The sequence below is a fragment of the Rhododendron vialii genome, chromosome 9a (assembly GCF_030253575.1).
Source record: "Rhododendron vialii isolate Sample 1 chromosome 9a, ASM3025357v1".
Classification (NCBI taxonomy): domain Eukaryota; kingdom Viridiplantae; phylum Streptophyta; class Magnoliopsida; order Ericales; family Ericaceae; genus Rhododendron; species Rhododendron vialii.
Window position 1 is genome coordinate 4,007,250 of NC_080565.1, and position 12,369 is coordinate 4,019,618.

General features: G+C 40.0%; 1 protein-coding gene across 3 annotated transcripts; it reads left to right on the forward strand.

Moving 5' to 3' along the window:
• Positions 1–2,639: 2,639 nt before the first annotated feature.
• LOC131301306 (probable transcription factor PosF21) lies at positions 2,640–9,745 on the forward strand. Of its 3 annotated transcripts, none has more exons than XM_058327506.1 (5): positions 2,640–2,953; positions 4,225–4,908; positions 8,078–8,210; positions 8,395–8,479; positions 9,109–9,745. In XM_058327506.1, exons 2-5 carry the CDS (start codon positions 4,253–4,255, stop codon positions 9,507–9,509), a joined length of 1,275 nt encoding a protein of 424 aa, XP_058183489.1. In that variant the 5' UTR covers positions 2,640–2,953; positions 4,225–4,252; the 3' UTR covers positions 9,510–9,745. The 3 variants fall into 3 exon arrangements, with proteins under 3 accessions (XP_058183489.1, XP_058183490.1, XP_058183491.1); XM_058327507.1 differs by having other exon boundaries at positions 2,733–3,029; XM_058327508.1 differs by having other exon boundaries at positions 2,739–2,848.
• Positions 9,746–12,369: the final 2,624 nt, after the last annotated feature.

A 12,369-nucleotide genomic window follows, 5' to 3' on the forward strand; every position in this document is an offset into this window, starting at 1 on the left:
CTACTCAACCTTCTTAAGTGTGACGTGTGTTGCACATGCAGATAACTTGTGTGGTTGTTTTCAAAGTTACAAAATTTGTAATCTATTAATTAAATTATAAATTATAAATTACTTACAATAGTTTAGTTAGGCTCGCGATCCCAAATGAGTCGAGCTTTGGCTTACTCGTGTTCAGCTCGTTTATGAATTGAGCTCTACAATTCAGCTTGAACTCGTTCGTTTGCATAGTGAGTCGAGCTTGAACTCGTTCGTTTGCATAGCGAGTCGAGCTTGAACAAACTCAACTTGAGTCGAACGGCTCGACTCATTTGCAACCCTAATCTTCATAATCACTACTATTAGTAATATTTTTATTGTGGTGGACTGTTTCGAGCTTTTAAAGTATTCATACAAGAAATTACATTTATAGTACATACTGCACTATATAAGATGCAACATATGTGTCTTGCTTAACCTGAATGGGTTGGCCTAGTGATCAATATATGTCTAAGATTTAGGGATAAGGTCTCACGAAACCTCTTAGGTGTTTTTTTTTTGTGGTAAAAACTCTCAAGTATTATTAACTCTTTTGGGGTCCATCTATACGACGTAAATCCCTAAAAGTGAGAGGAAGATGAAAGGTGTTGAGATGAGTGAATAAGTATAACCCGACCTCTATTTCTTCATCTTCAAATATTAAAGAAGAGAAACTCCAACTCATCCTAAATTTTCACTTTTTCCCTCTGTTTCACCTTTATAGAGACGAATAGTGACACGAAGTGTCTCATCAACCCTAAAAACAGAAGTTACGGAATTATGGTTTACCCATATACATTTGTATTTACTTGGTTCCAAATGGAACTAAGCATTTTGTTTTGATACTCATAGACCATAGATGATAATTAATACTAACAGTATCAATAATATAGGTTAAAATGAAGAATAAAAAAAGTTATAAGGTTTATTCGTCAAACCCTTATCGTGCACATGCCAACTCTAATGACAAATAAATATAGTCCTCTTTGAATCTCTCTTTTTGATAAATTTGTCGATCCTACCTATGAAAAACATAAGATAGACCTCATTAAAACTTAGTTTTAATTTTTGGTCCCACGCAACATTAAGTAAATTTATTGCAATCATTAAGTTTAATTAAACTAGCTAAAATACCCACAATATCACTGAATAACAGTATAAAGACACTTCTCCGCTCTTTCAAGTCTCGTCCTCTCTCACCCACATCCCATGCCTTGCAGAATCCTATAGGGGAACCCACTTCTCCCATTTGGTCTTCAAGTTTGATGTAGCAATTTAAACGACAATGCAAACGTATTGATCCTGTTTTTATTCCAAAAAATTGTCAAAACCATGACTCATGGGAGTTATGGCTCAAGACAACATTAGAACAAAAAAGACAGCACAATGTTAGTGCCTAGCCAACCAGAATCACCCTGAAGGCATTCCATTAATGTTTAAGTTAGTTTCTATTGGAGAAGAGAAAAGTGCTCAGCTTTACAAGTGAATAATAACATTATACCTCTCTATGGTTTAAAACTGCAATTTGTTTAAAATGAATTGACTTAGACTCCAAATAAGCTCGTGTTAAGCACATGTCCTATCCTCTTTCTTGAAATGACGTTATGCATGACGTATTGAGTGTCACTAGATGGTCATGTGGATCCTCCGTCTTCACCCTAGTCGGACCTCATTCGACCCAACTTGGCCCGACCTAGCTTTGCAATGTCACGGACTTGGGCTTTCGTGCGATAGATCACATGCCCATAGTACCGTGTTGGGCTGCCCACTTGCTAGACCCAATGAGTCTGATGGTTCGACCACCACGGAAGCCATCCCTTTAATCGAATCGGGTCAAAAAATATAATTCAGTTGCAATACCAAAACCTTGCCGACGACCAAGGGAGCGAAACAAAAGTGTCTCGGTAAATATAAATGACAAATGCTACATGCACAAAGCTATGTGCAGGAATTTGAACACCGATGTGATTGTAATCGTTCGATGCGCATGAACTCCGTGAAAATCATGTGGACTGCAAACAATTCTAAATGCATTTCAATTCAATCCGTGAAAATAGACTTTCATAACACTAATCAATTTAGTCAGGTCGGATTGATTTCGGTACAAATGGAGAGCTTCTTTCTAAGAGCCAGCGCCACTTTTTCGTATTACTCCCTCTGTCCGTATTTGTTAGTTAATTTTCAGCATTCGTGTCATGATTTAAATTGTTCATATCTTTCAATTACAACATATTTCAAGATTTTCAAAATTTCGTATAATAGAACTAATTAAGATCTATCAAATAAGATCCATATAACATATTTTTTGGCAGATAAAAAAAAATATTACATATTTTTTGATATTCATATTAAAAGATATGTACAATTTTTTAAGGTGTGAAATAGTGCAAAGGGACCAACAAATACAGACTAAGGGAGTAAGAAAGTCCAGGCTCAGCCTAGTCATGAGTTGCTAAGCTCATTTAGTAAATGAACCAAGCTTGGTTTGGTCATGTACAAATAAGCTGAGCTGGAGCTCGTGTTTTACGATTATCTAGTAAACAAGTCGAACTCGAACACTACACTCAACTCGACTCGACTCGTTTACCCCTCTATCCGGGCCGGATCGATTTTCGGGACAAATGGAGAGTTTCTTACTCCACGTTTCCTTTCATTTTTCTGCCCTTTTTTAGCAAGGAGCCGCGCCCTTAATAGCGTCCCAACTACGTGTCCGTCCTCAACATACCAATTACATTTTGTCTCCTCCAAGCTGCTTCTCTCTCTCTCTCTCTCTCTCTCTCTCTCTCTGTGTCCGTGACCATTGGATTCGGAGATTTGTCCATTCGACGACCACGTACGTATAAACCAAGCCTGTCTATTCCCCTTTCGCTTTCTCATCGATTCTCTTCAAGGGGATCGATCAATTTCCTCTTCAAAGTGGAAAACACAAAAAAAATCTGTAAGAATTCTCTTCACTTTAGGATCTCTCTGTCATTTTCTCAAATCACGTGAAATTGCTCCCTCTCTGTTAATGGGTTTGGTTCTTTTATCTTGTGATTATTATTCGTTTTGTTTGAAGCTTATATAGACCTCTCGGATCTCTGCTTTTCTAGGGTTTTTTAATTTTTGGGTTGCTCTGGCTTTGACGCTTGTGCGGTGTGGTTTTAGGGTATGTTTCTTTTTGTGTGTGGAACATATTGATCTCCGCATTGCCCCAAACCAAACCGAGCCTTGTGTCCCAATCAATTGGGGTCAGCTACATGAATCCCTATTTTACATTGAGTTCTGTCCAGGGTGATCTGTTCACTTAGATTTAGTAAGCCCAAATCCTTTCGTATCACGGCATCCAAGAATTCTGCATTGCCCATCTGGGTTTCCTAGTTTTCGTGCTATGTGTTTTGGAGGGTTTTCTGAGCTTGTGTAGCCTAAATAATGATTACCCTTTTGTTTTGGATGAATACCCATTTGTTAAGTTAGGGGGTTATATGAGTCAATTCTTGTGCTTTTAGGAAATGTTTGCCTGTTAGAGTTTTGTTTTTGTTAGAAGTTTATTGTATTGATTTGGTACGTGCCTGCATTTCCCATTTTGGTGTTTTAAGGACCCAATCGTTCGAAGTTTTTGCAAGTGTTTTTAGGCTAGATATGAATCTTATTGTGGTTTTATTGCAAGACAGCAGAATTTTTATGGAATTATCTGCTATGGTTTCTCTATTATGGTGAAAGGAACAGTCCTGTGTTTTGATGTAATTGTAGTTTGTCTCTGAGTTTCTAGGGTTTGGAGATTTATGCTGACGGAAAAGCACAAACCACTGAATATTGTAGATTGGGAATGCGTTTGGATGCCCCTTTTGCGGAGTTTCAAGACAATCCTGTTTTTTTAGCATTGCTTCAAATCTGTTTTGAGGGTTTCTGACTTAATTGATTGATTGATAATGTCGAACAAAAACCTTGAGCTTATTTAGGGATAACGTCGAGTACCAATTTGTAGAATTACAAGTACATGTCAATCTATAATAATAGATGTATCAATTATGGGTTTCTGTGTCAGTGTAGTTGGTTCTGAGCTTGTCCTGGCTTAATATGGAATACCCATTTGATGTCTTCTCTTTATATGAATCTGTACTCGTGCTTTTAATTCAAATCAACATTATTTTGTGGAAGTTTCTCTGTTTGGGTTTCAATTCAATTGAAGAACCATTATTGATTCATTGTTTCGGTGTGTCATTGTAGTGTTTCTAGGGTTTGGAGATTTTTGTAGATGGAAAAGGATAAGTTCCTGAACCATGGTGGCAGTGCATTGCCTCCATCGGGCCGGCATCATTCGGTCTTTTCGCCTTCTGGGAATAGTTCCTTGCCTCCACTAGGATCTGGGGGAAATTCAGAACAGGGTTATTTTGGTCATCATGGGATGCCTTCTGATTCTGCCCGTTTTAGCCATGATATCAGCCGAATGCCTGATAACCCATCCAAGAGGAATTTGGGACACCGCCGTGCCCATTCAGAGATTCTTACTCTTCCTGATGACATCAGCTTTGATAGTGATCTTGGTGTTGTGGGAGGCATAGATGGACCTTCATTATCGGATGAGACTGAAGAAGATTTGCTTTCTATGTACCTTGATATGGATAAATTCAATTCTTCCTCTGCAACATCTGGCTTCCAAGTGGGTGAGTCATCTTTTGCTGCAGCGTCAGGATCTGCGCCAACTCCTGTAGTTGAGAATCTGGGTCCCGGCTCTAGTGAGAGGTCCAGAATTAGGCATCAGCACAGCCAGTCATTGGATGGATCGACGACTATAAAGCCGGAGATGCTAATGTCGGGTTCAGAAGAGAACATGGGATCTGATTCAAAGAAAGCCGTGTCTGCTTCTAAGCTTGCTGAGCTTGCTCTGGTTGATCCAAAGCGTGCCAAGAGGTATGTTTTTTTTCCCCCTTAAAATAGTTGTTTTGTTTGGTTTGCTCCTGTTTATGCCTTTAAATTTTGTTTTTGGACTCCAAATAAGCTGGACAAAGCAACGATCTTATGATAATTTAGCAAGAGTAGGTAGAACTTCGTATTGATCTTCTGTATTTTGGTTGTTTATTGGTTTCCTTGTAATGAGATTCCTGCACGTTAGTATATTTTATTCCCTTCTCTAAATTTCACTGTTTCGTCCCTCATTTTGGTTTTATAGTATCAGCAAGTGTATACTGTGGAACTGTAGTAGTAGCTATACGGTGCTCAATTTTTTGTGACATCTTTTGATTCCTAAAATAATTTTCTCGTAAAGGCATTGGATAAACGTCAATCATTTGAAATTGCTTTTTGTGACTATTTTCTAGTGAAAATGCAGAAAACAGTTCTCACTTCATCTTGGAGCTCTTAAATATGCATCTCGAATTTTTTTTTGCACGTATGGATAGTGCTAGTAGAACTTGATTTGCAGAGCAAGCAGGTGTAGTGAAAAACTGAGGGTCGTGTCTGGAATTTGCCCTTTCATCTTCGCCACCCTCTCACTTGCAAGGATCGTGCCTAGAATTTGCTCTTCCATCTTCCGCCACCCTTTCACTTGCAACACGACTAAATCAGCACCCTCCCACCAGCGACACTGCCAAACCACCGTCATACCACCCTCGCTATTACCCCATCACTACCAAAGCACTGCCACCATTAACCACCATCCGCCACCAACACCACCCAGATTGCCAATCAATTTGACACTTCATAGTTCATACTCATGGCGCAAACTCCTACACTGGTATTAACATGAACTTAAGTTCATCATTTTATGGGCAGCACTTTACCTCAACCCAATCTGAGACTACTGAGATGAAAACCTGGGGGCGTAATGTGTCTTTTTCATGATTTCTCTGCTCTGAGCAGAATGGAAAAGTATGCATGAAAGTGCTGGATTTAAGAAGTGAATGGTGAAAGAATATTGGGACTTGAGGTTTGTCTATGGAGCCTGGATCTGTCGACGGCGGGGTCAAATGTTCAAAGACGTATATGTGCTTTGTTTTCAAAAGGTTGTCAAGCTAAGATGTTTTTCAACAAGTAAATACCTATGAATTGTACATATCCAACGTTTTGTTCTATGATTCCCTCAAAATTTTACCTGGAACGAAGAAATATGAAGTTATGAATTACAAATTTAGAGAGTGCACCTTTAACAACACAAAATGGTAAAAAAGAATTTTTGTAATGCTTGTAGATGTGTTATACATGAATAATTAGAAAACAATACTCTATTTTTTTAGATGTTTTCCTCTTGAAATAAGTCCGGTCTAAGTTCTAACAACGTAATCCATAGATGTCTAGCCCTATGATGCCACTATATATGGCATGTGGCGTACAACGTTCCTGTTACATGCGAGGAAACAATCCGTTTTCTAGGTAATAGTGATACTGGCGACACGATGGGATATAGATGGACTATTCTTAATTAGCACATTCATATTTCTATTTTAATCTGCATCAGTACTATTAACCTTGAGCAGTGGGAGTGGCATTCTGACGTTATGTAGAGACAATTCCTAATCCTAGGTTATGTTTCTCCAACCCAAACATGCCATCAGTTGCCAAAAGTTCTCAGAAAAGACCTTACTCTTAATTGTAGACATATTGACCAGTCAACATCAGCTAGTACAACACTATTCACATATTGTCATGCCAAACTGATGTCATCGAGACAATGGATGAATCATAAGTTAGATGTTGATGCTAAAAGGACACGCGTTGGAATTTCCAATTTGTTAAAGCCTGCAAAAAACTTCTCCACAAAGCTCCTTGATAAAGTTGTCACAACCAACTCAACAAGTTCACAAGCTAAAGTGGTAAAAGGTTTTAACTGAAAATCATGGAATATTAATTCGAACAGATTATTATTATTATTTTTTTGCCATTTCTTAATCCTAATCTACTCTATCCTTTGGGACTTTGGGAGGGGGATGGATGCTTATGGGAATCGAACCCTGCCCATATGCATGAGAGTATAAGGGAGGCACCAACTGCACTCCACTCCACTTGCAATTCCAACAGATTCATTAAGAACAAATTCACAATGTTTGAGGTAACGTGTAACAGTTGTTGAAATATTCAAATTGGTGTAAGGGGATCTCCTACTTTCGACACTAAAACAAACCAAGTAGAACATAATAAGCATGAGTGTCCAAACCAGGTCCAATGTGGTTTAATAAGTAATGGCACCGTTGTCGTTGACTTTTACCCACAGGAAGGAAAAAAGAAAAGTGGAGTCATAATCGGGTGCAATGATCGTACAAACATACTAGTATGAGATTGTGTCACAGTTGATGAACATCGAAGACGAAGCGAAATAAGTTCCACAGATGATTAAAATGAAGAATTTTGTTGTATGTCCTAGCTGGCTGTGTGCAACAAGATGGCAGATGACCATCTTTAGCAAGCTGATAAATGATCTCACCAACCCAGAAAACAGCAGAAGCCAAATTACTGCGGCATAGTCCATTTGGAGTAGTAAGTCCTCCAACAGCAGAAGACTGGCCAAAGTATCAGTTGTTTGTACGCTTACGGCATGACATCTCATCTAAAATAAGGGTCTTGTTGCTCCTAATTCAATAAGCAACATGCTAAAATCAAACAAAAAGAAATAGTTATGGACAACTTTTCCTTTGTGGTTATACATAGACCACTCTCCATTGATGGGAAACTCTTCCGGTAGCCCAGGGGCCCAGCTGACTAATCAAATGGTGCTTTGAATCTTGCGGTACTGATCTGAAGGATTGATCAAACTATGTTAGTAGCGTCGTTGATTCGGTTTTTGTTCTGTATTTACCATCTGAGCAGCATACAATGGTTTCTTTCTTCTCTATGCATCACATGTTGAAAGTTTGTTTTATTTGCAAATTGTCATTCTGTCTGTTTATTTGACTGAGTTGCGTGCGTAGACAGTTTTTATTATTCCACACACCTGAATTTGATTGCTGGACATGGACTTGTGTATGTTTCATGATTTCTGGACTGTACGTGCATTCTCTTCGTCTTATAGAAAAATTCCTGTCACAGATGCTATGAAATGGTTGGCTGTCATGCTAAAATTTTGGTGTTCTTTTACTGTAAACCTTAGAATTTGGGCGAATCGGCAGTCAGCTGCTAGGTCAAAGGAAAGGAAGATGAGGTACATATCTGAGCTTGAAAGGAAAGTTCAAACGCTCCAAACTGAAGCAACCTCGTTGTCTGCTCAATTGACCTTGTTACAGGTAGATTCCCGTAATAACTGCAAGATTAAAAAAATTCATTTTTAGTAGCTGGTTATACGACTTAGTCGTTCATAAAGTCGAGCACATGATAGCATTTTTCCTTGTTTCATTTCTGTAAGAACATGTTTCTTTTAGGAACTGTGTTGAGCCACATGACTATTTGGTTGTGTTTTTCCATGAACAGAGAGATACAACTGGTCTGAATGCGGAAAACAATGAACTGAAACTGCGTTTGCAAACAATGGAGCAACAGGTTCACTTGCAAGATGGTAAGGGTCTCTCCTAGACATATACTTGCAGTTTTGCCATCTTATAATCGCCTTTTTGATACCTTAGCTCTTTTATATTTAGGTCATATTCTTGTGAAGGTGCAATATTCTATCCCTTCAGCTATAGTTGGATAATATATAGCAGTGAGTTGGTGACATGCACCTATGTAGGCTGTACATAGAATTCAAGTGGTCCTTGTATATTTTATAGCCATAGGAGACGTAACACTCATTCAACAAAGAGCCGTGGACCCCAATTAATGACACATCAATAGGTTCTGGTTTCTGTTGGTCCTGGCTCGTGCAATGGATTTATGAATTTCTATTCTACCTGAACATATGCCCTATTCTTCCACTGATTCTTGTGGCGCCAGTGAAACCAAAAGTAAGTTCTCCTGGCGTGTTTTAAGGTCAGTCTGATGTAGTTTACATATAGCAACCAAATTTAAAGAAACAGTGAATTAGGAAATTTGCAGTGGGTGAAGCTTTGTGGGTTCCTGCTTCTTAAGAAAATTCCTGGTTGTTGCACGCGGTGTAGAGTTAGCACTTGTTGGTTAATGCTTCCCTATTTCTGGGTAGGAAATCATTTGGAATCTCACTGATATTGTTTTTTTTTTCCCCTTACGCAGCCTTGAATGAAGCACTGAAAGAGGAGATTCAGCATTTGAAAGTACTGACTGGCCAAGGTATTCCGAATGGTGGACCAATGATGAACTTCCCTCCGTCTTTCGGAGGCAACCAGCAATTTTATCCCAGCAATCAGGCTATGCATACACTCATGGCTGCACAGCAGTTTCAGCAGCTCCAAATTCACCCCCAGAAGCAGCAGCAGCCGCACCACCACCACCAATTCCAGCAGCAGCAGCAACTCCACCAATTTCAGCAGCAGCAACTCATGCACCAGGAGCAGCACCAGCAGCAGGAACAATACCTACGACAAACTGGGGAACCACAAAGGCGAGTTTCGGTGCCTTTTACAGGCAAGAAAGATAATGCTTCAGATATCAACAATTCTGTACCAAAGGATTGATCGCAGAGTAGAAATGGGCAAATCCGTCTGTCGTGAAGGTTGAGTCATCCCAATTCCTTGGTTTCGGTTATGTTGCCAAATATATCCGCAGTTCTCTGTTGATTAGATGCGTCCATGTAACTATTTTGTAGGCTGTCGTTAATTGGACTTCTATCAAGATTGAGCAGGCTTATTTTGGACTGTAGTTAGAAGTCCAATGGTGGAGGTGATTTTATTCATATGTTTTAGTTATCTTACACATGTTTGTTCGGCTCTCTCTCTCTCTCTCTCTCTCTCTCTCTCTCTCTCTCTCTCTCATGTTAGTAGACTAATGAGTTTAGCAAATAGCTTCAGAATATAGGTGCAGCAAGTTTATGAGGATGGAAGGCAGACCTCATCTCTACCTGGCTTCTCTCCGAGTTTGTTCGACTGTAGATATACTTTCATCATGTTAAAATGCGTTAGGTTCCGTTCCAGAAACCTTCTTAAAAAATAAGCAACTTATTTCACATTTTCAAACTCAAAAATAAAGTAAATGAAAAATAATTTTTCAATTTTTTTTTACATCGTATAAAAGATCTCATTGAGATCTTTCAAACAAGATTCATATTGTATATTTTTATATTTCAATAAACCTATAATTTTTGAGCTTGAAATTGCCTTCTTAAAAAATAAAGACTTATTTTTGGTTCCGGAACGGATGCTTAGCACCATACATTTGTGGACGAATCTTGGGGGGAAAGGGTAATACTGTTAAGAAAACAAAAGGCGATTGAACTTTTCTCTGAATCCCTTTGAAATCCTAATTTAAAAAAACGAAGGGGGAGATACCAGAATGAAAATGAATAACTGGGACTTGATAAGTCTAATAGCATCAACCACAATTTGACATACCCATTGTAGACACCTTATTTTGGACTGTCCAGATCAGTTTACTTGCGGATTTTGGTTCCTCAATGATGATTACGATCAAGAACACTCCGAGGCTAATGGTGTGTTTGAGCTTTGAGTGTCCTGAACCTCATTCAAACCTTTGTCGGGCCCTACCCAGACCCTTCAAGCCAGAACCAAATGGCCTCAGCAAAACCAAACTTGCTTGCGCAAGTACTATGCTGGCGTGCACCGGTCAACTGCCACATATCAGTCATCGACCGTTGACTCAGTTATGATCGGCGCACGCAGGTATAATGTTGGTGCACGCCAGTCAAAAGTTGGTCAAATACCACTATTCAACCACGTGCTCAGGACTTTTGTGGCCACCCTGACGTAGTCTACAATCCCCTAATGATTACCCTTGTTTAGCCGGCTCCCCCTCTCCTACACCACCTTTCAACCCAAGTCTCATGCATTTAATGCATAGGAGGCTTTCTTCTTAACCTAACAAGCCCTTAACCCAACTGATCGGCCCTCTCCTCTGTCCATTCCTAGCTTATAAATACCCCCCTTGCATTTATATGCAAGGGGTTCACAAGGTTAAGACTCTTAAAAGAGCATTCAAGTCCTCTCTCTCCCTCTTCTTGCTTCCTCACTTCTCCCATCAGTTGGAAGAGGAAGCCAACCCTCCTCCATACACTCATCACACCCCTACACTCATCATCCATCTCTTGAAACTTCAAGTTTTAAAGCTCAAACCTTCCACCAAAGGCCAACATAAAAGGTATACCACCTTTTATTCTGCAACATGTTCTGACCCCAGAGGGGTGCCAGCAGGGTCAAGGCTGGTAATCAATACTAGTCCTGACCCTAAAGCTGGCAGCATTTCAAAGATCGAGTGTGGTCATCAATGGCGCACGCCGGTAGCAATAAGTCGTACGCCAGTGACGGACAAAGTAGTATAACTGGCGTACGGGGTCTCTGGACTGGCGTACAATAGTTTCAAATGGGTCCAGTGACTGGCCCTTGCATGGCAGTTAAGCCTTGGCCTCTGTTTATGTTCCCCACACTGTTTATGGGGCGTTCTGTTCATTTTATTGCTCTAAAGCCATCTCTTTTGCCTGTAACTGCATTTATTCTGCTATATTAATTGCGTGGTTTGTCCTGGGTGTGCACTGGTCCTTCCAGAGCCCAGAGGGTTGAGAAACATGAGCTGTGGGTTTAGATTTACTGGCGCACGCCAGTATACCGGTGACGCATGCAAGTAGTCCCTGTATGCAGTGGCCTGGCCAGTGCATATAGCCTCCCCTTGCGTGCCTCATTCTGGGACAGCGTGCTCTAGTTTACTTAAAACGCCCATAGATGCTTGTTCTCAATCTATATTTATTGTTTCAATCAATCATCCGTCATACTTTGCCATAAATGCAAACTTGTTACAGTTTTAATCCTCTTTAACTGTTCCCCCGCCCTAATTGGCTAAAAAAAATGATGATTAATGAGAGAAAAACGCAAATATTTTACAAAATGCCCAAGTAGAAACCGTTCTCCGGATCGGGCGAGAGGGGTGCCATAAACCCTTCCCCTCTCGTAACCTGACTCCCGAACCTCAGATATCGAATGTGACAACGGACCGGTCTACGCCTTTTCAAAATCAAACAACGTGGCAAGCGTTTCAAGTTCGGTTCCTTGGGTGTTCCACCGCAAAACTCGAGTGGCGACTCTGAATTGTAAGCGTTTCGCCGCGCTTCCCGGTAAGGGCACACCCGATTTTTAAAACAAAATTGAGAATTTTTTGGGGCGTGTGCCCACACCCATTACATGCACCTCACTTCCTGAGTATTTTGCTAGGTAAGTGGTACTAGCGATGGAGGAAGACATCTTACTAATAAGAGAGGTGCAACTGTTACTGTGTGTGTGTGTGTGTTGTGTGGGTATATAAGACGAAGTGAAATTTACTTCGCTCGTTCCTCAATTAGTTCTAGGAAACTTCAACAAACAAGACTTCGGC